The 25,003-nt window shown below is 43.5% G+C and overlaps 1 protein-coding gene across 2 annotated transcripts in view; it reads left to right on the top strand.

The window, feature by feature from the left end:
• Positions 1-25,003, top strand: part of adamts17 (ADAM metallopeptidase with thrombospondin type 1 motif, 17) — a 113,408-nt gene that overhangs the window by 27,543 nt on the left and 60,862 nt on the right. For both annotated transcript variants that reach the window (XM_010876778.3, XM_020053303.2), the window contains exons 6-8: positions 207-364; positions 9,778-9,821; positions 23,393-23,498. In XM_010876778.3, coding sequence (XP_010875080.3) covers positions 207-364; positions 9,778-9,821; positions 23,393-23,498 — 308 coding nt within the window. The remainder of the gene's footprint in view (positions 1-206; positions 365-9,777; positions 9,822-23,392; positions 23,499-25,003) is intronic.

The raw sequence follows: 25,003 nt of genomic DNA, 5'->3' as shown, positions 1-25,003 counted from the left end.
GGGTGTTGAAGTTGTCCTGCAGGCACAGATCTAAGATCCACTTAGAAAACACACAGATCACCTATAATGGGGACACTTCTTTCTGCTACTTATTGGTCCCTTCTTTCTTATTCCACAGGGAAATTTTCTAAGAGAGCTGCCGTCAGTTCTCTTATGTATGTTGTCTCCTTGTCGTTCTCTGACCCTGTGTGCCCCTCCCTGTCCAGGACAAGCTGAATGTGGGTCACCATGGAGAACGGTCTCTGGAGAGCTTCTGTCAGTGGCAGTGGGAGGAGTATGGTGGGCCTCGTTACCTAGGCAATAACTACGTGCCGGGGGGCAGGGACGACATCCCACCTGTGGACACGGCCGTGCTCGTCACCAGGTGACTGTCACCCTGGCAGTGGAACTGTCACTGCTGCCACTGTCTCAATATTGTCCTTCTCCCCCCTTCGCTCTCTTTCTGTCGATCCACCCTCTATAGTGTGCCGTCACTCTATGCCTGTCTCCCTCTCTGTTTGTCAGTCTAATGTGTCTATCTGCTGTTCTCTCTCTCTCTTCTCTTTGTATTTTTCGCTCTTTCTCCTCCTCAACCCACCCCCCCATCCCTCTGCCAGCGTCCAGGTCTCTCTTAATCTATCGCCTGTGAAGAGGTTATCTCAGTCCATGTCACCCTCTGTCTTTGTATTTATATTTTGTAGAGTGCCTCTAGACATTGATTGAAGGTCACTTTGACATTTTCCCCACTAATTGTTAAAGGGGCAGTACAGGTTTAATCATTTTTTAATGAAATTTCCACAGTGAAAGAATGATTACAATTATGGTGACAATTATGCTAATCCCCTTTTTGAGTAAAAGCTTTAAAAGAATGCCTGATACTTCAGCCTGCTAAACGAGATGGAAGGTTTGGAACACATCATGATGTCACTATGTGATCTGATTATAATAGACCAGTAACTCTTCAGCTGGGTGAGGGGCTTTAGAACATCCTTAAATACCGAAATATCTTCAAATGTTTTTCCTATCGCTCCACACAATCAGACTAAGCACATCAAGGGCCAAAGGTGAAGTTATTATAAGATACATTTTGGAGGGGTAGCCTTGTGAAATAATTGCGTGGAGTCCTTAAGGTCTGGGTTGGGGAAAGGAAAGCTGGTCCTTGATCTGTGCCTAGGGAAAACGTTGTGTGTCTGGAACTGACCTGGGTCAGAAGAAGACCTGGTTCGTGGCATGATTGTTGCTCTAATGGGAATTTTCTCATGTCAGTGCCGCCTGAATGATCAATTAGCTGAATGACCTGACCAGCGATTTATTTATTTATTACTGATTTGGTTTTGGTTGAACACTGTGTTAATGCAAACTTCCCCTCATTAATATTATTGCCCAAATGGACACCTCCCCAAATTCCACAGTCCTTATCATCTAACGGTACTAAGCATTTGTTTGTAGGATCTATGTTTTTTAACCAAAATGTAGTATATGATGGTATGCAGTCTTTTTGTGTAGTATGGGAAATGCCTCCAGAAGTGGTCAAAAGTGTGGGATTTATCAATCTGTATTTTAATAGGGTATTCAGTCACTGGCACTTGTATCTGATACTGTATGTGTGCAGATATTAATGTCTTCATTTTGCCTACCCACCTCTGTTACATACTTAGTCTTTCTGTCTCCCTTTCTATGTCCCTCTTATTTCTGTCAACCTTTCTCTCTACTTCTATCTCTCTATACCTCTGTCTGTTTCTGTCTCTATATCTCTGTTTCTATCTCTCTACAAATCTCTCTCTACTTTAATCTCTTTCTCGACCCCCGTCTCTGTCCCTCTTCGTCTCTTTCTCGACCCCCGTCTCCGTCCCTCTTCGTCTCTTTCTCAACCCCCGTCTCCGTCCCTCTTCGTCTCTTTCTCGACCCCCGTCTCCGTCCCTCTTCGTCTCTTTCTCGACCCCCGTCTCCGTCCCTCTTCGTCTCTTTCTCGACCCCCGTCTCCGTCCCTCTTTGTCTCTTTCTCAACCCCCGTCTCCGTCCCTCTTCGTCTCTTTCTCGACCCCCGTCTCCATCCCTCTTCGTCTCTTTCTCGACCCCCGTCTCCGTCCCTCTTCGTCTCTTTCTCGACCCCCGTCTCCGTCCCTCTTCGTCTCTTTCTCGACCCCCGTCTCCGTCCCTCTTCGTCTCTTTCTCGACCCCCGTCTCGGTACCACTCTTCTCTCTGTCTCTCTGACCCTTCTTACACTCTGTCTTGCTGTTTTTCCTGTCTTTGCATGTTGTCACTTCTTTTCTACCACCCTCCCCCCTCTCCCCTCCCCCTACCCCCTCTCCCCTCCCCCTCCCCCCTCTCCCACTGTCTGTTTCCTGTTTTGTTTCCCCTACATTGTCCTGTCCAGGTATGCCGTATGGCCCACAGGAACAGACTTGGGTGTCCCTCTTAGTAGCTTAGAAATGGTCCATAATCAGTTAAACAGTTAGCCCATTGACATCGCTCTTGTACGCTTGCATCCACACACACACACGCACGCACGCACACACACACACACATTTGTCTGGCATATAACACTACACATTCCAAATTCTGTATTAGGTACTAGGAGCTGTTCTAATTTGGGCCGGGAGGTAAAAGGATTCCTTTGGTTTAAACAAGCACGCATGTATTCTGTCAGATAATATCCTGTCTTCCTAAGCCCTGAGGGAAGGGGGGAGCGGAGGTGAGTGGTCAAAACAGAGAAGGCTTTTGTTTTGTAGGGGGGTGGTTTGGAGCATCTGATCCCCCGGCCGCACTCAGAAGGGCTTCTCTGTGAAGACAGGAGTGTATAGGACCAAATCTGTCTGTTTCAGAGCGCCGCCAGCCAGCAGTAAGGAGGACAGGAGAGGACAGGGAAGAGGTGGAGGAGTTGAGAGAAGAGATATGTGGGCAAATTAGAGCGCGCTACGTAGCGCTCAGGTTTCTGTCCTCGCTAAAGGCTGTGTGTCGGGGGTGTGCGTGTGTGTCTGTCAGGGATGTGTGTGTGTGTGTGTCTGCGGCACTTTAACACTCAGATAGGAGACAGGTAATCGCTATGCAGAGCCTGTAAAGTTCCTTGTCTCCAACATCTCATTACCTGCCTCTCAAAAGATAACATGACATGGCAAACTGGCTTGTACCGGTATCTGTCTGCGGTGGTCTACCTGGATGCTGCCTGGATAAGTATGTAACTGATACTCCACTAGTTGGATACTGTTGGGAATTGGGAGGCATCGTAACCAGACAGACGTCTTACTGTTTTATATGGTGCAGTTTGCTAAGAATTCTATCCTTGGAAGACCTGTCAGAACCTGTCCTTTTTCTTTTTTCATAAATATTCACCAGATAATATTGATTGTCCCAGAACTGTCAGCCTGCTGTGCCCCCCCCCCACCCACTCTTCCTCAAATCTCCCTTTCGCTTTCTCCTACTCTTCCCTTGCAACCCTCCATAGCTCAACTTTACCTGGCAGACAAGACAGCCCATTACTTTACCTGGCAGACCTAGAAAGTTTCATTACTTTACCTGGCAGACACAGACGGTCCATGCAGACAGAGTAGCAATACAGAGCTGCAACCCTTCGCTTTCGGTTAGGATTTAGTGGGAGATGTGGCCGGGGCCGGGTGGTGAGAAAGAAAGCGGGAAGAGGGGAGTGTATAGGTGGTGCCATATCTCAGGCTGCCACTGTCATGCTCTATCTCAGGCTGCCAGGCTCTATCTTGGGCTGCCACTGTCAGGCTCTATCTCAGGCTGCCACTGCCAGGCTCTCTCTCAGGCTGCCACTGCCAGGCTCTATCTCAGGCTGCCAGGCTCTATCTCGGGCTGCCACTGTCAGGCTCTATCTCGGGCTGCCACTGTCAGGCTCTATCTCGGGCTGCCACTGTCAGGCTCTATCTCAGGCTGCCACTGCCAGGTTCTATCTCAGAATGCCAGGCTCAAGCTCAGGTTGCCAGGCTCTATCTCAGGCTGCCACTGCCAGGTTCTATCTCAGGCTGCCCGGCTCTATCTCAGGCTGCCAGGCTCTATCTCAGGCTGCCAGGCTCTATCTCTGGCTGCCAGGCTCTATCTTAGGCTGCCAGGCTGTATCTCAGAATGCCATACTCTATCTCAGGCTGGCAGGCTCCATCTCAAGCTTACAGGCTCTATCTCAGACTGCCAGGCTCTAACTCAGGCTGTTGTTGGTGAGCACAGAATTGAAGTTAATGTTTTAGGGACCGGGACAAACTAATTTAAACTTCTACTAATGAACGAGTTTACAAGTCCGTGCTAGGACAGCTGTTTTGATCGTCTTCTCCGTATGTACAGAAGAGGCAGGATCAGTGCAGCAGTCCGCTTCGGATGACAAAAATCACACCTCTCTGTTCCGTCCTCACCACCTGGTCACGGTTCTTGTCCAAATCTCTGGGTTACCATTAAAATTTACCTGTTCAGTCTGTAATAAGAGGACTTCACTGTCATGGAAACACGCATGCATATTCACAGACACACACACATACACACACACACATACACACACACAGACACACAATAATTCTAGGAGGTTTAGAAGACAACTGATTTGGCAACTCTTATGGTCATGTTGATATTTGTAGTGCTATTGACAGAAATGCCTGGATTGAAGGAGGAAGAATCAGTCCAAAATGCAGAGAGGTCCTTGAAGAAAACCTGATCCAGATCCCAGTGGACCACAGATTGAGGCGCAGATTAATCTTTCAACATGACAACAGCTCAAAGCACACAGCCAAAACAATGCTGGAGTGGCCTCGGGACAAGTCTGTGAATGTCCTTCAGTGTCCCAGCCAAAACCTGCACATGAACCCCGCTGAACATCCGTGGGGAGAACTGAAGATTGGAGTTCACCGATGCTCTCCATCCAGTCTGACTGAGATTAAGAGGATGTGCAAGGAGGAGTGGGAGAAACTGCCCAAAACCAGATGTACAAAGCTGGTAGAGGGATACCCAAGAAGACTCTAAGCTGTTATCACAGCCAAAGGCGCTTCTACAAAGTACTGAATGAAGGGTCTGAATATGTATGTACGTGAGATTCAACTGATTTTAAATAGATTTATTTTTATGTTTTAACATGTCATTATGGGGTGTTATATACACACGTGTTTCTTTGTGTGTATCTGCATCTTTGTGTGTGTGTGTAAACACGTGAATACAAAGTTGTGCCTGTGTGTGTGTGTGATTCTGCGTATGTGTGCGTTGGCTCAGGCTTGTTAACAGGGAGTTAGAAGGCGTCTCTGGTTTGAACCAAGCCTGACCTTACAGATGGGTCATTATCAGTGTTTTGTTATCCACCCTCTGTAGAGGTGTGGTCGGTCTTTGGAGACCTTCCCAAAAAGCAGCCATTCAGTTGTGCTCCGGATAAACTCTGTTGTGTTCCTTTAAGAAAGCAGACAATGTTGTTCCATCATGTCCACGCACTGTTGTCACACATCCCTGTGATGTAAGCCATGCTTTAGATCTGGACAGCATGTTATGATCTTGGCTCTGTGTGTGTGTGTATGTGTGTGTGTGTGTACAGGCTGTACATGTAGATTTTGATTGGGGCTGGGATCCAGATGCGGAAGTGCTGCTGTACACCTAGCCCACACACACACACACCCACACACACGCAGTCCTGCTTTGCTTTAGTTGTGAGGACATTTTGGGACAAAAATGTTTTTAAATTAAAATAACTTTTCTTCTCTAACCCCTAATCCTAACACTAAACTTAACCCTAACCGTAACCACAGAAATACCGTAACCCCAGAATGTAAACCTAGTTAACTACTTAGCTTAATCCTAAACCTTACTTTTAATACCTAAGCTTCACCCTGACTCTAATTATGAACTTCTCTAGAATCTTACAAAATAGCCCCAAACCTAAAAAAAAAGGCTAGCAGCCAGCAGTGGCCTGAGATAACTTTGCATACAGATGGCAATGCAATAACATAAAGACACTGGTGTGTACACCCATACTCACAGACAACCTCTATCACTTCCTGCTTTCCTTCTTAAGATTGAAACCGAGACAAGTATGAAATCCTGGCATTCATTCAAGCTCACTATTGTCTGTAAGTGTTGCATACTGTAAGACATGTTATTTTTGTATACCCCAGGAACCTTCTATTCCGAACTCAGGTACTGGGCTTGGCACACTGCCACCGTTTATTAAACTGATGTCCCTCTCATAAGTTCCCAATTGCAGTGTGAACAGGAAGCATTTGTTACACCTCCAAATGGTGCCCTATTCCCGTAAGGCTAAAAACATGCACTATGTAGGGAATATGGTACCATTTGGGACTCTTACCATGTCAGTTGGCTGCTTGACAATAGAGATAATAAGAGTCCTGGTTGTTGAGAAAGCAAGTTCTTGACTTGTCTCCTGCATGTACTGGAATGGGCCTTAGAAGGGTCAGCCGGTCCCCATGGTAACCATTATAAGATGTGTGTGTGTGTGTGTGTGACTGTGCCATAGCAAAGGAGCCAAGGAATGTTTGTCTAGGACCACTAGCTGCTAGCTCTTTGTCCAGCATTGACTGCTGTATATATAGATTAATGAGTCACAGGACATTGTATGTTAACCCATGTAGGTAACAGAATGCTGGTGTCACCTGTGTAGGTAACAGAATGCTGGTGTAACCCATGTAGGTAAGAGAATGCTGGTGTAACCTGTATAGTTAACAGAATGCTGGTGTAACCCGAGTAGGTAACAGAATGCTGGTGTAACCCGTGTAGGTAACAGAATGCTAGTGTAACCCGTGTAGGTAACAGAAAGCTGGTATAATCTTTGTAGGTAATTGAATGCTGGTGTAATCTTTGTAGGTAACAGAATGCTGGTGTAACGCATGTAGGTATCAGAATGCTGGGGTAACCCGTGTAGGTAACAGAATGCTGGTGTAAATGGCAGCTAACTTCCACTTTTGGAGCAGTGAGATTGAAATGGCTCAGGAGACTCATGACATCATCCTCCTGATGAGCTGGCCAGTGATCACCCTAGTCACATTCATATTTTTTCACGGCTGTGATTTTTTGGGGTACGGCCCACAACATTCTCAGACAGAAACACAGCTTTTAAACATGGAAGAGTACAGTAAATTCCCCCGTTACAGTAATATTGTGACAGAGCATGCCGTAATATTAATGCCAATGTTTTTTTCAGAGTGCAGCAAGTGTGTGGAGATTACTGGATACCAACCTCAGTGAAGCAGCTGTTTTCTCTAGTTTTGTACACATTTTACTTTTCTCAACAACTACACATTCTGGCCCTCGCACAGCTTGAAGTTCCCAGTAGTATTTCCAATCTAGATTAAAGCTCACATAGCCTAATACAATATTCACCTTCACTGAATTACGCATTTTCTGTAGTGCAATTATACATTAAATGTACATTTCCACCTGTAAACGAGAGTGTTTCAGCTTGTTGAGAGAATACAATATGCTTTTAGGGATTGTCTGTAGTAGTGCTATCTGTAGACGTCAGCTACATGTGCTGTAGATGTCAACTACTTGTGCTGTAGACGTCAACTACATGTGCTGTAGACGTCAACTACATGTGCTGTAGACGTCAACTACTTGTGCTGTGAATATCAACTACATGTGCTGTAGAAGTCAATTACATGTGCTGTAGACGTCAACTACATGTGCTGTAGACGTCAACTACATGTGCTGTAGACGTCAACTACATGTGCTGTGAATGTCAACTACATGTGCTGTAGACGTCAACTACATGTGCTGTAGACGTCAACTACATGTGCTGTAGACGTCAACTACATGTGCTGTGAATGTCAACTACATGTGCTGTAGACGTCAACTACATTTGCTGTAGACGTCAACTACATGTGCTGTGAATATCAACTACTTGTGCTGTGAATATCAACTACATGTGCTGTAGAAGTCAACTACATGTGCTGTAGACGTCAACTACATGTGCTGTGAATGTCAACTACATGTGCTGTAGACGTCAGCTACATGTGCTGTAGATGTCAACTACATGTGCTGTAGACGTCAACTACTTGTGCTGTGAATATCAACTACATGTGCTGTAGACGTCAACTACATGTGCTGTAGATATCAACTACATGTGCTGTAGACGTCAACTACATGTGCTGTGAAGGTCAACTACATGTGCTGTGAATGTCAACTACATGTGCTGTGAATGTCAACTACATGTGCTGTAGACGTCAACTACATGTGCTGTGAAGGTCAACTACATGTGCTGTGAAGGTCAACTACATGTGCTGTGAAGGTCAACTACATGTGCTGTGAATGTCAACTACATGTGCTGTAGACGTCAACTACATGTGCTGTAGATGTCAACTACATGTTTTTTTAGACGTCAACTACATGTGCTGTAGATGTTAACTACATGTGCTGTGAATGTCAACTACATGTGCTGTGGACGTCAACTACATGTGCTGTAGATGTCAACTACATGTGCTGTAGACGTCAACTACATGTGCTGTGGAGGTCAACTAGAATTCATTCTATTGTTTATGACATAATTCCGGTGAGCATGAATACATTTGTTCTTCCGCAGTCTGTACAACAATGGATAAGCGATTTCTGTTATGGCAGTGACATTGTTGGCCAAGAATCTACGAATGATTTCTGAATGAACCATTTCTTTTTTTGGAACACAGTGTGTGACAAATGTGCTTATAGTATTATTGAGATTATTTGGAAATGTACATATAATTGATTATGTCTTTATTTATCTGCATGCCGCATTGGTGAAACACTGTACTTGAGTCATGTCTCAAAGCATTGCTTCGCATATTTGCTGCTACATCCCATTGATCCCTGTAAGTAACTAAACAGTGGCTCACAATATGGAAATGTTAGAGTGCTGTGAAAGCATTGGCCGAGTTTACAAAGAAAGTCATGGTGGTTCAAATTCATTTGCCTATTTGCCATTTTTATGGAAATTCTAGACATTGTCTATATAACAACAATTGTACCTTTATTCATACAGCTACGGAAAAAATTAAGAGACCACTGCTCCTTTTTCTTTCCTTTCCAAAAAAGATGAAAAGGAACGTTTTGAGTGAGGAACAGAAGCGTTCAATTTGCAGTGGTCTCTTAATTTTAACACTTCTGTTCCTCACTCAAAACTTTCCTTTTCGACTTTTTTGGAAAGGAAAGAAAAAAGTGCAGTGGTCTCTTCATTTTTTCCGGAGCTGAATATGCATATATGAAGAAGAAGTTGACTACCTTTGCAGAGATCTGACTTAAGAAAAGACAAGTCAATTCAGTGTTTATACAGAGAGAGGAGAAATGCATCCGGGCATGAGACATGCCAGTTGTCCTTAGGCTGGCAAGTCTCCTCCAGGCATAGTGTTCATTAACCTTACTCATCAGTGATAAGCTCCATGACAAATCCATCAGTTAGTCAAGGCAGATGCATTAATAGGAAAGGCAGAATTCTTTCCCCGGGTAATGAACAAGGTAATGCTGAAAACATAGGTTAAACAAAATGATTATCCACAACATATTTAACGCATGCAAGGACAGTACAAATGTAAATCTTTTTTAGGATTCCTTTGTATCTCTTGTCCACCGAGGAATGAAATACCTTGCAGGGCAGATCTTGGAACATCTTCCACGCCCCAACCCTTATCTTAACCAGTAGTAGGGTCTGTGCCTAACCGACCCAAAATCTGTGTCTAGCCATGCCTAAACCACTTCATGTCCATAGCGCTACATTTGAGGTCAGCTTCGCGTGTGATAGTTTGTTGACAGTTTGACCAACTGCAGAGCAACTGAATCTTTACAGGATTGACTACTGTTATAACACTGTTATTGATGTGTCTTTACAGGACTGACTTCTGCGTGCACAAAGATGAGCCTTGTGATACCGTGGGTGAGTAATGACAACTGTGTGTGTGTGTGTGTGTGTATGTGCATGAATGCGAAAAATAGTCTGTCTGTGACCTTTGGTGACCTCTGATATTCCTGTCCTAAAAAGGATAAGCAGGTGACATTTCAACCCGCCTAGTCTGTGTACAAACACACATCTGCAGTCACTCACTCACACACACACACACACACACACTCTCCGCAGATAGGACCCTACAGAAGTATGTCTGTAAGTCAATCAATCAATCAATCAAATTTATTTATGAAGCCCTTTTTACAACTGCAGTTGTCAAAAAGTGCTTTACAGAGACACCCGGCCTTAAACCCCAAGGAGCAAACAACAGTAGTGTTGAATTTTAAGTGTGTGGTCGTGCTCCTGAAGTAGCAGATGGAAGGCAGTGACAGACTTAACAGGGCGACACAGTGTAGAAATCACAGGTCTCCAGTAGTATAGTACCTCATGGCAGATCAGGCATTTTGTATTTCCGCACTAGGATAATAAGTAGGCTATTTTAGGCTTTGGTTAGGGCTAGGGGATAATGTTAGTAAATGTATGTGAAAATGTGTGTGCGTGTGTGATATATCTGCTATAGCGTAGGTGAACTTGGTTGGGATATTAGTAGCATTATGCACAGAGACGCACCGGCTTACATAGTAGCATTCCGGCACGTAATCTCCATTCCCTGTGTATCTGGCCTGTGGAATGGCATTCCGGCATTGCCTGAAGGTGAGCTCCTAGTCTCCATGCTGGGCTGGGGCAGAGATGTCCCCCTCCCTGTATCCTCCACAACCACCTACCTCTTGTCTTCAGTGGGACTGGAATTACAGTGGGGCCTCTTTTTGTTCACCTGGAAATTCCATTATAAAAGTTTCCTCTAATTTATGACAAGGATCTTTCAGAAAGCTTAGATGGCATGCAGTGATAAACTCACCTGGTGTGTCGGTGTGTGTGTGTGTGTGTGTGTGTGTGTGAGAGGCTGTCTGTATGAGGAAGCTTGGCTTCCTCTGCTTTTAAGCCTTTTCATTTTTTCTACTGTGTATTCCTGCCTGCAGCCATGGAATGAGCTCCTTAGATAAAGATCTAACAGTAACTGTGTGTGTGGGTGTGTGTGTGGTGTGAGTGTGAGTGAGTGTGTGTGGTGTGAGTGTGTGGGGGGGTGGGTGAGTGGGAGAGTGTGCGTGTGTGTGTGTGGTGAGTGTGTGGGGTGTGAGTGTGTGTGTGGTGTGTGTGTGGGTGTGGGTGTGTCCCTTCACGTTAACCAACACCCTGGTGGCATGTCACACATCCAAACACACTGTTCACCCTGCTCGGTCATTCCCTGGCTCGGTCCACCCAATCCGCGTCCTCTCTTTGAGCTGTTTGTCCTTCATCCTCCCATTCTGGTGTCTCTGCTTTCAGCAGCATGTTCTGACACGATCGGGATCTGTTTATCCACGCTGCCTGCTTTCCTGTCCTTCCATCCCTCCTGCTCTAATTCCTCCCGCCCTCCCTCCCTCCCTCTCTCTTTCTAATCTCCCTCCCTCTTTCCCTACCATTCTTCCTGCCTCCATACATCCCTCCCTCTCTTTATCCCTCTCCCTCCCCCTCTCTCTCCCTCTCTCTCTCTTTCCCTACCTTTCTTCCTCACTCCTTCTTTCTCCTTCCCTTCCAGTTCTCCATGCCTCCCTTTCTGTCTCCCACTCGCTCTTTTTCTCCCTTCAAAATATGTTACTCCTTGCCTCTCATTCTACATAACCGTCCATCTCTTCAAACCCCTCTTCATCTCTCGGCCATAGTGTTTTTGGATGTTTTGTGTCAGTATTAAGTGATTTCAGTTTTCGGGTGTTGTTCTGCCTATGGTGTTGTTTCACAGGAGACCCCTTCGACCAATATCTCTCCCCCTTTTGGAAACCCAGCCAGTTCAAACCCACTCTAATGTCATCATCTCAGAGACTGTCCTGTCCGTCTCTCCTGGGTGGTGAAAAAGGCTTTGATGTACATTGGCCTACTGTTCGATCACACATGCAATGATGTGCAATAATGTCAGAGGACTGTCATTGTTTGAAGTATAAAGTGGAAAGTTTCACTGTTAACGTCCGCTGTGTGCCGTTATGTTTCCTGTCTTGGAAAGGAGTATGCTATTCTGAGGCGGCCTCTTGAACCCAGTGCTATTACGGAAAAACATTTGGTGTTAAAACAAGTTGGCAACTGGACATCAAATTCACAGGTGCTCCTTTTCCGTGAACAAGGACCCTGACCTTTGAACTGCTCATTGGTGGCTGCATCCCCTTCTCCACACTCTGTAGTGTGGTGGGAGCACATGCATCTGGGGGTTAATGCACAACACACATTTACATCACACCTGCATAAAGTATGTCATAAAGTATGTCTTATGGAATCATTGTAATTATTCTGCTTTAGGTGCCTGGTACAGTTCTGTAACATAACAATACACTTTGAACCTAATGCTTCTGTGTCAGCTACGTACAATGCTTTACTATAAATGGACTCGCTGCATTAGGTGATCTTAGTGTAGTGAACTTGAACGAGAACACTCCCGCTCTTTGTGCTCCTCTAATAGTGTGTGTGTGTGTGTGTGTGTGTGACCCACTTTGAGCTATACTACAATCACAGGCTCATAAAAAGGTACAATCCCTCTTGCTCTCTCCTTTTGCTTTTCCCACTGTTCTGCAGTATAGAGCTGGCCTCTGTGAATGTGGGTGTACTATACGATATGCCTGTGTATGATGGCTGGGGTTAGGGTTGGTTGATTCCTGTGTTTATTGTCTTATTGGTGCTAATCAAAACAGCTGGGCCCACTGCTTTTTCTGAGTTGTGTGAGAATTGGAGAGAGAGGCACAGCGACAGAGTGATGTAGAGAAGGATGGCGAGAGAGGGACGAGGAGCGAGAGATGAAGAGGGTGGGATGGAGAGAGAGGTCGAGTGATGGGGGGAGCGAGAGAGGAAGAGAGGGATGGATGGAGAGAGAGGGAGGGCAGTTGAGAAGGAGTTTGAGTAGACAGAGGAAGGTGAGGAGGGGTGACAGTAGTTGAAGCAATATCCTGCTAGTGACAGCATCCCATTTCCTGTGTTTGGTTTGTGTGTCTGCATGTGTGTGTGTGAGTGTGTCTGTGCTTCTGTGTGTGTGTGTGTGTGTGTGCGGGAACTAGGAAACTAGGAGCTGTAACAGCACCAGTGTGTTTGTGTGGATAGACAGATGAATGGATTCTTGCGGTTGACTTTACAGGGTGGCTGTTTCTGGTTTTGGCCCCTTTGTGAAAATGTGTGTGTGTGGGGACGATGAGATGACAACGAAACAAATGACATGTTTGTTTTGTGTGTGTTCAGTTCTTTAAAAAAATATTTTCCTCTTAGGTATGTCATGAAATCAGCAGTTAGTTCTAAGACCAGAGTGGTGTGTGTGTGTGTGTGTGTGTGTTGTATGAAGGCCAACAGGTTCAATCCAGGCCAGGGAGATGAGAGAAAGAGAGAGAGAAGGAGAGAGAAGACAGATAAGAGAGAGAGAATAACCAATAGAGAGTGTTTGCATCCACATATGTGTGTGTTTATTTGTGTATTACAGAGAGTATTGTGGTCATGCTGTGGTGAAACCCGGAAGCGCAGTACTTTACACAGCCGACCCAAACTCTAGCTAGCTCATGTTTCTGTTAGCGTGCTAAAGAGGTGTAGCGTTAAGCTGACAATGCTTCTCTTCTCCCTAGCAATGGACTCAGCGTGTCAGTCGAAAACCCTTCATGTCCTAACGGCTAATTAGTTTAGTATAAATCATTAGAACAAACTTCTTGTGTGCTTGTGTGTTTAGGGTGCTCATAAGGCTTTGCTCATCTCTACAGGCTGTCTGGATGGATGGGCAGCCATCTCTGTGACACCAAACACACGGGTGGGCAAAGCACAAACGCAGCGATGCACACAAACACACACATACCCTTGGCGTTTGATCAGTGAGCTCAACACCGTTACCACTGAGTCAAATGTGACCAGTGCACTGACCAACACAACACAGATCACTGCCCTTTGTCTTCTGTTCATAGCATCTAGCCCCAGAAGTGCTTTTGTTCGAAGCTTTTAATCTCAGCCTTGCATTACCTCACTGTGACACACAGACACACACATTGACACTGTCAGCAAAGCTTTCAGCTAGTTTGTAGGCCAACCAACTCACAAGCCATTAATGTACATGCTAGTCCAGATGAGCTTCAGACAGTGTTAATGCTTATGTAACTGACCATTAGGTAGCTTATTAGTAGGAAAGCTGGTCTGTTGCTTGCTTGACCTACCACATTTTTGTTGTTGTTGTAGGTCAGTCCTTAGGTAAGTCCTTTCAGCCTTTCAGCCATCTAGACCACCAGTTGCTCAGGGTCACAACCATTAAGGTGGCTTGTGTGCTTGCTCATTGAACATTACATTTTGTCAGCTTTGGTCAGCTAGCTCGACCTAATTACCTAGGTTCCTACGGTAGGTTTTGTCAGTTACCAGCAATGGTTGCCTCTTCATTTTCCTTGACCTATATAGGTGTTATGTAGCTGTGTTCAACATGGAACCCAGCTACATAACACCTATGTATTCAAAATGTATTTTAGCAAATGTGTGGAATGCTAAGCTAACGGAGTAGGTTGTTAAGCATTCATTACATTCTCCCTTACAATATACCTTCTCTGTACATTCATCACAGTTGATTGGAGCCTCTTAAGTATGTAAGTGAAGGTTTAAAAAATACTTTAAATCATCACATCACAATCATTAAAACACATAAATATATATTTTTTTATGTGATTTATATTTATATTTTTCATTTCTATTTAATTCCTTCCTTTAATTCTGTTGGATGACTAACAATATATGCTCACAATTGCAGACTGCAGATTTGCATGCATATAATATAACTGAAATGCATAGTAGTAAAACTGAAATGCATGGTAGTAAAACTGAAATGAACAGTAGTAAAACTTAAATGCATGGTGGTTAAACTGAAATGGACTGTAGTAAAACTGAAATACACGTTGGTAAAACTGAAATGTGTGGTAGTAAAACTAAAATGCATGGTAATAAAAACTGAAATGCTTGGTAGTAAAATTTAAATGCATGGTAATAAAACAGAAATGTATGGGTAAAAATGACAGAATTTCATTGGACATCTGCTTTCATCCCGATTTTTGTCTCTTTGAAATCCTTTTATTTCATACATCTTTACTGCTGCACTATATCAGTTTTATCAGTGAGTAAGTGTGTGAGTGTGTGTGTGAATGTCAGTCTTGTATGTGTCTGCGTGTGTCTTTGTGTCTGTCTGTCTTTGTGTTTTTTTGTGTGCCTGTGTGTGTATGTGTGTGTGTCTGTGTGTGTGTGTTTGTGTCTGTCTATCTATGTGGGTATGTGTGTGTCTGTTTCTGGGTGTCTGCGTCCGCGTAGGCGCAAGCATGTGTGTTCACACATGTGCCATGCGTGTGCGGGCATGCGTGAGAGCGTCTGAGACTGTGTGGGAGCTCTTTGCTACACATTGACGCAGCGAATCTGCGGGTCTCTCTCTGTCTGGCTGCTGTGTGTCGTAGCGGCAAGGCTGTCCAACCCAGGCTGCATAAAGGGCCTCAGGCGTCAGTGGAATAAGAAATTACAGGAGACAGAGAGACTGTAAAACGGTAACACAGAATGGAAAAATACAGTAAAACCTGTCGAGTCCAAACCCCCGGGCATAGGGGAGGTCCGTGTCGGTGGGGAGATCTGAAAGGAGACGCACAGACGCGCGCGCGCGCCTGCACTCCTAAACCCACGGACCCACCTGCAAATGCTCCAGCAGAACAGTCCTGCTGAGATCTACAGGGAGCTTATTACTCGCAGGTCTGAGATGACAAATTGGGTTTAACCGCTGCCTACCTACCAAAAGGCTCCTAGTGCTCCTATAGTACACTGTGAAGAATAGAAACTCACCACGCTTGTGTTATGAATCCAGGAAAAGTAGGGCAACTAAGCTGATGTCTAGTGTTTGAAAGGTTTGAATGAAAACTCACAGGAACTACTCTGAAACACAATGTTATGAAATGAAAATGTTATAAAACGAACTTAAGACCCATTAGCAACATATTAGTATTACATGTGTGGTAATGTCGATAAGATATCACAGATTCATGATGAAGGAATATAAAAACTGTCAGACAAAATTAAAATTCAATAATGAATTTTCAATTGGAAACACTAAAAAAGACAGCAATGTGTGTTTTCAATGCTTTTTCCAGTAGTGCTGCCAGTTTCTGGCAAGGTTTTGCATAAACCAAACAAACAAACCATGTATTGTTTCAATATTTTTCAAGAGGATGCGTTTTAATTCTCCAGCAAAAGTTTGTGGCAATTCAGTTTCCACAAATTTTGATGTTTCAGAGTACCTTTTTTAAGTTTAAAACACTGCGTGTAATTTTCATCAATATCTGTGTCTGTGACCATGGCAACAGTGACGTCGATGCAACCTGGGAATAACAGTTTATTATTCTGTTTAAATGTACACATTTAGCTTAGTTTATAAAAATTTTAAACTTCTTTCCACAGATTTCCTTTGGAAAGCAGTGCATGGAAAGGCTCTGATTTTTACCTTATAATGGTGTGATTCATGGATAATCTGGTATGAGAAATCAATGCCCAATAAAGCCCCGCCTCCACGCCAATAGAGGCTTAAAACGTGGTTTTGAGAAAACATGACTCGAACAAAGGTGGGAAGAAATTGTAATCATAATAAGAAGCGAACATGGAAAAAACGTGTTTGAACGAAGACATTTTGGAAGGCAAGATCGGACGCGAAAATCCTTTTAATGATTTGAGCATACACTTTTTCCACACCTTAATAAAAAAAATTGTACAATTTAATTTAGTTTTTTCAATCTATGCAATATTTCAGTTAAGTTTTTCAATTTGTCTCCACAACATTTCAAACTATTTTAAACTGAATGTTTGTAAGAGGACCTGAGGCAACTTGCAACTTAAGTTACTCAATGAAACCTCGGACTTCGTGCCAATGCTCACTTTAATAACTTATCTGTCAATTGTGGGACCTTGATGTGAGCATGTTGTGACGCTGTGATGGTCGTGTCACAATCGAAAGCTTAGTTATTAAATTGAAAAGGTTGATGCTGAAGGTTCAGAGATTTATTTTCATTAACTGAAATATCATCTAAACTTTATATCCCTCAAGGTACGATAGAAAGATATCCCAGATCATTGTTTATATACAATCTTGTTTCCCAAAAAGTTGGGACGCTGCGTAAAATAAATTATTTAATCCCTATATTCAATTGAAAATAGTACAAACTGAAATTAAACTGAAAATATGCCCATTTTGAATTTGATACCAGCAACACGTTTCAAAAAAGTTTAGGGGAATGTTTATTACTGTGTTGCATCACCTCTTCTTTTAACAATACTCTGTAAGCAATTGGGAACTGAGATCAATTGCTGTATTTTTGAAAGTGAAATGTATTCCCATTCTTACTTGATATAGGATTTCTTCTGTGCAACACAGGGTTTCCTTTGTTGTTTTTTTCATTTCATAATCCGCCAAATGTTTTCAATGGTTAACAGGTCGGGACTGCAGGCAGGCTAATTTAGCACCCAGACCCTTTATACTATGGATCCATGCTGTTGTAATAAGTGCAGAAAATGGTTTGGAATTGTCTTGCTGAAACCTGTATATATTGTTCAGCATTAATGGTGCCTTCATGGATGTGCAAGTCACCCATGCCATGAGCACTAATGCAACCCCATACCATCACGGCTGCTGGCTTTTGAAAAGTGTGCTGATAAGAAGCTGGATGGTTTCTTTCCTTTTTAGTGGCATCCATGATTCCCAAAAATAATTTTAAATGTTGATTTGTGAGACCACAGGAACGTTTTCTGCTTTGCCTCAGTCCATCTTAAATGAGCTCAGGCCCAGAAAACACAGAGGCATTCCCCATCCCCACTGAACCCCTCCCCATCTTTACTTCTGAAAGACAAATCCTCTCTGGGATGCACTTTTAATACCCAATCATGTTACTGACATGTTGCCAATTAACCTAATTAGTTGTGAGATATTCTACCAGGTTATATTACACAACATTTCCTGTCTTTTGTTTCCCCTATCCAATCTTTTTTGAAACATGTTGCTGTTATCAAATTCAAATTGGGAATATATTCAGTTTCAACATTTAATATGTTGTCTTTGTACTATTTGCTATTTAATATAGGGTTTTAAATGATTTGCACATCTTTGCATTCCGTATTTATTTCCATTTTACCCAGCGCCCTAACCTTTTTGGAAACGGGGTTGTCCAACAAGTAACAGTGATGTTTTCTAAACTACAACACTGTGTCCATCTCTTCTCCACACCTCCTCCTTTATCCTTGTTGTTTTGTCCTCTTGCACTTTAATTCCCTTGTCCAGTCGTAGCTGAAAATGACCATTGGTTCCTCGATTGACTTGATCTGGTTAAAGAACGCGTGCATGAAGAAACATATTGGGATTCGGCCGTTTTGGTTCCTTGATTGAATTCCTCACCAATGACCCTATTCCGTACAGTGCGATAGGAAGCCATTTGGGAGGCAGACTTTAGAGCCCGGGTACACCCTCTGAGCTGGTCTCCCGGACTGGCCGCCTGGTCAGGGTGCTGCCTGGGCCCTTTGGTTCTACGGTGAGGACAGAACTGATGGCTCTGTCCGCGGTATGAAGAAACATGGAGCTTTTTCTAACCGGTTCATTGGGGGGAAATCGGGCCTGACGCCTGTAATGCTGATGGTGTAATGGCTCATTCTCCAACACGTGAATACCTAGTCTGCAGCCTGCCAGGGGCTCAGGATGCCGTGCTGAAGGGAAGTTGTGGAGAGTTGGACTGGATGGTGTGGTTTCAGCTCTGCTTTCTCATTAGTTTACAGTGGATGTTCTTGGAGGTTTTGAACATTTACTCTATGTAATCCTGTGTGTGTGTGTGTGTGTGTGTGTGTGTGTGTGTGTGTGTGTGTGTGTGCTTGTGTATGAATTAATCTGTGGTTATGTATGTATGTGTAGTGGATGGAAGAAATGACATTGGTGTTCCAGTGAAGTGCTTTAACTAGCCCACTTTTAGTTGACCCATTTTCACCTCATAAAGCCCTCAGCGGTCAGCTTTCGCAGTACAAAGGCCAATAGGATTAGTTCACTTTGAGGATTAGCAAATGCTGTGTGTGCCATTGTACGTATGTGTGTTTATGCTCGTAAATGCCTGTACGTGTCTTTGTGTGTGTCCGTGCTGTATATCTGTGTGTGTTAGCATGTGCATCTGTGTGTATGTATGTTTTTCTATGATGGTGCTTTTAGTGTGTTTGTGTGTGTGTGCGCGCGTGAGTGCATGTGTGCATCTTATTAGTTCATAAAATGTTAAGCCTTTCCATTAACAAGATCATTAGAGTTTTCACAACATAATCTCCTGTCTCTTCCCGTGTTAACGTGTCCACGTCTGACTGCAGTTTCAAGCTTCCATGAACTCTGTGGGACCCCTGTGCTGTAGACAGCCGTTCTGGGTTCGCCTAACAGAAGGGGCTCGGTGACCACAGTCACCAGGATTTGGTTGTTCTCTGGGCCTTTCCTGTTATCACCCGGGCCTGTAATAACCTCTTCGCAATGAAGCAAAATGGCTGCAAGAAGTAGTAGTTTCTGACTGGCCGAGTTTGTATAGTCCCCAACGGTCACTTGAGAGTTGTGCCCAGTGAATACACCAGAGTGTGGCATAGTTTGTGTATGACACCACAGCATTTCTTTGCTGTGAAATATGTGAAACTGGCAGTTTTAAATGACAGCGTGGATGTGTTATTGATTGATTTTGCTTTACTCTAACTTACTTGGGTTTAACCTAGTAAACAACTCCATTTGGTTGCATTATTCAAATGTGTCCTTGCTTGGTTAGATATAATGTCCTATTCTGATCAATCAGCTCATACCTAGCTGACTAAGCCACATTGTGTGTGTGTGTGTGTGTGTGTGAGTGTCTGTGTGTGCATGTGCGCCTGTATGCATGTGTGTATTTCACAGAGCACCATCTGGGTTTGATTGCCTTTCTCTTGTCAATGATTTAATGCATGCTTGTCTGGATTCAAATGAGGCTATCTGGACAGGCTCCAGCACTAGACAGAAAGCAGGTGTGTGTCTGTGTGTGTGTGTGTGTGTGTGTGTGTGTGTGCGCGCAAGCGAACGAGCAACCGGACAGACACATTAAAAAGTAACACACACTCCAGTGATGTCATGATGTCATCCCGCCTGGCTGACTAGGTGATTGATTGGATTTTAAACACACTCGGACACTTGTTTGTGACTGTGATATAATCACCAGAGTATACCATTTTTTAAACATTTCTATATGCCAGTAATATCAAATTTGTTCTGGCTCTAATCCCGGATAGAGCAAAGAGTTTGGGCAGGGTGTCAGTCTTCACTTATTGCCTGTCATTCTTTTCTGTTGATAGGTTTTTTAGTGTGATAATCCTAAGAAATTAGGACAGGGCCCATCAACTGGATGCAGATTTAAGTTATTCCTAGACCAAAGCATTCTTAAGCATTCTTAACATTCACAGTAAATTTTTTTAGGCATAAACTGTGTCTATGAAATGGACCTGTGGAACGTGTAGTATCTATACCACCTAACTTAGATTTGCGATGCATTTAACAGGTTTCTTTCCCTTGTATGTATTGTATACTCAGTTATTTAGCATATGCGGAAAATCAACTGGAATATTCATGCAAATTCGTGCTCTCTTGTCTGAGTACCAGTCTCTATAGGTAAAATTACAATCCCTACTTGTCCTTGTCATTGCCAAAGAGCACATAACATGAGTACATGGGAGTGGAACGTAGGCCAAAGAGACTGGGACTCAGGCTCTATTATGACAGATCTCTCTCTAAGAGCTGGTTCAATTTGACCGTTAGCTAGAGTCTTGCACAAGTTGTTTTTTGGAACCTCACCCATAATTCTGAGATCCACCTGACATCTGACGTCAGGACCAATTTGTAAACCCAACCTGATATAATAGTTCTTAGAGCTCACCTGTTACCTGCCAGTAACATCTATAGTGCCCTTTATATTTCTTTGGACGGGTAAGCATTTTTTATTTTGGTTATATAATCCAAATGTTTGGATTTTAAATACAAAAAGTAATATGGTTAAAGTATAAATTCTCAGGTTTTATTTTCTAGGTATTATTGTGCGCTGTTAGATTATTGTAGCATTTGTGATTCATGTCATTGATCTGCTTTGAAATATAGATTGGAGGGTGAGTATTTGCTTTACCACTTTAATATCATCCAAGCAGATGATGATTTTATTTTGTTCACCTGGCTGGGGAGGTAAAGTTTGTGGGTTCTAGACCCTGGCCTGTCAAAAAATATGTTGCTGTCAGAAGATTGTGGGTTCTAGGCCCTGGCCTGCCAAACACTACATTGGTGTCTGAACATTTTGGGTTATAGACCCTGGCCTGCCAAACACTACACTGGTGTTAGAAGATTGTGTGTTCTAGACCCTGGCCTGCCAAACACTACATTTGTGTCAGAAGATTGTAAGTTGTAGACCCTGGACTGCTAAACATTATATTGGTGTCAGAAGATTGGGGGTTTAGATACTTGCCTGCCAAATATTACATTCGTGTCAGAAGACTTTGGGTTCTAGATCCTGGCCTGCCAAACACTACGTTGGTGTCTGATGATTGTGGGTTCTAGATCCTGGCCTGCCAAACACTACATTGGTGTCAGATGATTGTGGGTTCTAGACCCTGGCCTGCCAAACACTACATTGGTGTCAGAAGATTGTGGGTTGTAGACCCTGGCCTGGTTAGGGTTATGAAAATGGAGCCAAAACCTAATGCTTACCAAGCACAACATACTGTATAAGTCAAAGATTAACATGACCCAGAGTGATGGCAAGCGTAAAGTTTTAATAACCCTCCAGAATGAATTACTTTTTATTTTGGCTGAAAGATAAGCATTTCAGCATTTTCTGACACTGATAGTGCGAAAGAAGTGTAAAATCAATGAGGTAGAGAGAGACGCAAAATAGCTGTATGACTGGAATTCATAGCCAAAGCGGAGTTGACACAGTATATGTCCTGCCAGAGGTGTTACCTGATAGACCAGCCTAATGCATGTAACACCAAATATCTCTATTCAGATAGAGAATGTATGTTACCTTAATAAACGTGATCACATCATTGACTCCTTTCATAAGTATGATTAATATGTGTACAACTGGGCACTGGTGATGTAAGAGGTTTTGTCTTGAACTATCCCAGGGTTGTTAACGCAGACACAGCATACACCCAAATGATCTCCTTACCCATGCAGTCAAGAATGGAACTTCAGCATGGTGAGCAAAGCCATATGTTTGGCCGGTTTGATTAGGTTGAATGCATTTCAAATTATATGTTAGTACTGAAGAAGTCTTTGTAGCCATTCTGTGTGTGTGTGTGTGTGTGTGTGTAGACGCACATGCGTATACGTGTGTTTGCATGTTTTGTGAATGCATGGATGCAAGGGTGTACTGTACTCTAAATAAGAATCAACAGCACCCCAGAATGGGACCTCGATTAACATTGATGTTATTGGAGAGTGAGTCTAACAGATGAGAAATTAGCTTGTCCTTGAAAAGCTGCGCTTGTTTTCTCTATCATTATTTAAGGTGAAAGAAACAGAGTGTGAGAGTGTGAGGGACATAGAGTGACAAAGTGGGTGACAAAGTGGGCGACAAAGAGTGATGCAGAGAAAACGACAAACAACCAGAGAAAAAGAGAGAGAATTAGAAAGAAAATGAGAGCAAGACATCTGTTTGAAAAAACTAAAAAGAAGAGAAGGAACTGAAATCTGTCTGTGATTATGAGTCGTTGACAAATCACAACCTTAATTTCAGCTGCAGGAGTGTCCGTACTGTGGTGGAGCTGTGGCAAAAGGCATTTCTCACCATCATCTCACCTTCTCTTAACGGTCTCACAGTGATTCTAGTTTAATGTGGTCTAAAGAAGTATCACTCTTCAGTGTCCAGGATAAAACCAAGTAACAAGCCCTAATAGGTGAAACCAGATGAGAAAGAGACATTGATGACAATGCTGACAGAAAGAAAATGAGAGAGAGACATAAATGAAAACAATGACAGAGACACAGATGAAAGACAAACAACGATGACAGGGAGACATAGATGAGAGAGACACAGATGAGAGAGACATAGATGAGAGAGACATAGATGAGAGAGACACAGATGAGAGAGACATAGATGAGAGAGACATAGATGAGAGAGACACAGATGAGAGAGACATAGATGAGAGAGACATAGATGAGAGAGACATAGATGAGAGAGACATAGATGAGAGAGACACAATGAAGACAAAGAGGCACAGCTGAGACAGACAGGGAAACAACGATGACAGGGAGACATAGATGAGAGAAATGTTGAGAAGATGAGACAGAAGGGCGAAATGTAGCCCAACTGGCCATGTGAAGGCAAAATGTTACATTTACCTAGTTTACCAAGATTCAGTTGTGTTGGACTTGTGATATCTGCATTCACAGGGTCCAGTTTCACCCTACTCTCTCACTCCACCGTTAGGTATTGCCTATCTAGGAGGGACGTGCAGCTCCAAGAGGAAGTGTGTTCTTGCCGAGGACAACGGACTCAACCTGGCCTTCACCATCGCCCATGAACTGGGACACAAGTATGTCTGTCTGTCTCTATCTGTCTGTCCAGTGACCAGCACTATTCTCATCAAATGCTTCTCTATCCGGGGTGCAAAAGCAATGGAGGATTACGTTTCCTCTAAATTGTCACGGTGGGTATAAGGAGTCAGTCGCGGGATTGCGATGAACACAACAGGTTTATGTCCAAAGGAAGGCCACACTCGGAGGAGTCTGAACCTCTGGTGAAGAAATGGGCTGCTACAGCACAGGATAGACGAGCAAAAGAGGAAATAACGGGACACTTCCCAGAAATTGAGCTACAGCTATAAGGCTGGTCTGAGTTCTATACAGAGATTGTGCTGTCACACACGTTACGGAACATGGGGCAACAGAGGGACCATTTCTACACGTATTGATGAGGAAATGGGAACCAGGTGTGTCATGAAACAGGACAGTCCCAGGTACTGTGGATGTGATGGATGTGACAGGCCAGGGGAAGGATCAGCCCCAGAGGGAGACATGACATAAATACAGATCGAGGAGCAGCAATCCTAAACTTCACCAGTTATAGGGAACTTTTTGTGCCTCTCTGTATCCATATTTAGTAAATTAATATAGGAGTATTATTAATGCCACAATAAGATGAATTCTATATATAGCACAGGTCAATAGAACATTATCATCATCATTATTGTCTTTGACGATATACAACTGTAGGTAGGGCTGTGAAGTTATTTTGTAAGGCAGATTCATCTTTTGGCCTGAAGTTAAAGGAACCTTATTCCATATATGCTGGATTTAATTTGTAAAATCAGCCGCATTGTTCCCCCTTCGGTTGCGGAGACTTCAGTTTAACATTTCTTCACTGAAGATAGAATATGTAACTGTATGAATGTGTGTGTGTTTTACGCGTGGCACTTGCATAAAGCCCTCATTGATAGAGCGATGACAGGGAGCCAACACCAAAATGCATGTGGAAATATTGCCAAAGTATATTAGCGTAAGCAACGGCTTTGTGGTTTTGCCAGGCCCCGAAGGAGTCATCACACTTTTCATCAGGCAGTATATCTGGGCAGCCCTGCTCAGGGTGCCAGGACCCACAGTTTAATGACTAAGAGAGGTAACGAGCTGGCATGGATACGCCCCTCTGGTCCCTATGTAGAAACAGACTCACACACATGCATACATACACACAAACAAAGACACACAGATATACACGCACATACAATTTTACCTACCCAAGCACTTTGCAAACACACACACACACAAACAGACACACACTCGCAACTTATGCTCACACATATATATGAGAGGCGAAGAGCGGTAACAAGCTTGCCTAATGCTCTCCCAACTGGTGCCTTTCCAGTAGGGCAATCATGGTCAAAGTACCAAACAGATTTACACACACACACGCACTCACACACTCACACACGCACACAGACGGGCATACACACAATCACAGGAATGCACATCATACACACAGTACTGTGCAATGCACACGTATGCACGCTCGCAGACACACACACACACACACACACACACA

The sequence above is a fragment of the Esox lucius genome, chromosome 2, assembly GCF_011004845.1.
Source record: "Esox lucius isolate fEsoLuc1 chromosome 2, fEsoLuc1.pri, whole genome shotgun sequence".
NCBI lineage: Eukaryota > Metazoa > Chordata > Actinopteri > Esociformes > Esocidae > Esox > Esox lucius.
Note: the sequence above shows the minus strand (reverse complement) of the source record. Positions and strands in the feature narration are given on the sequence as shown.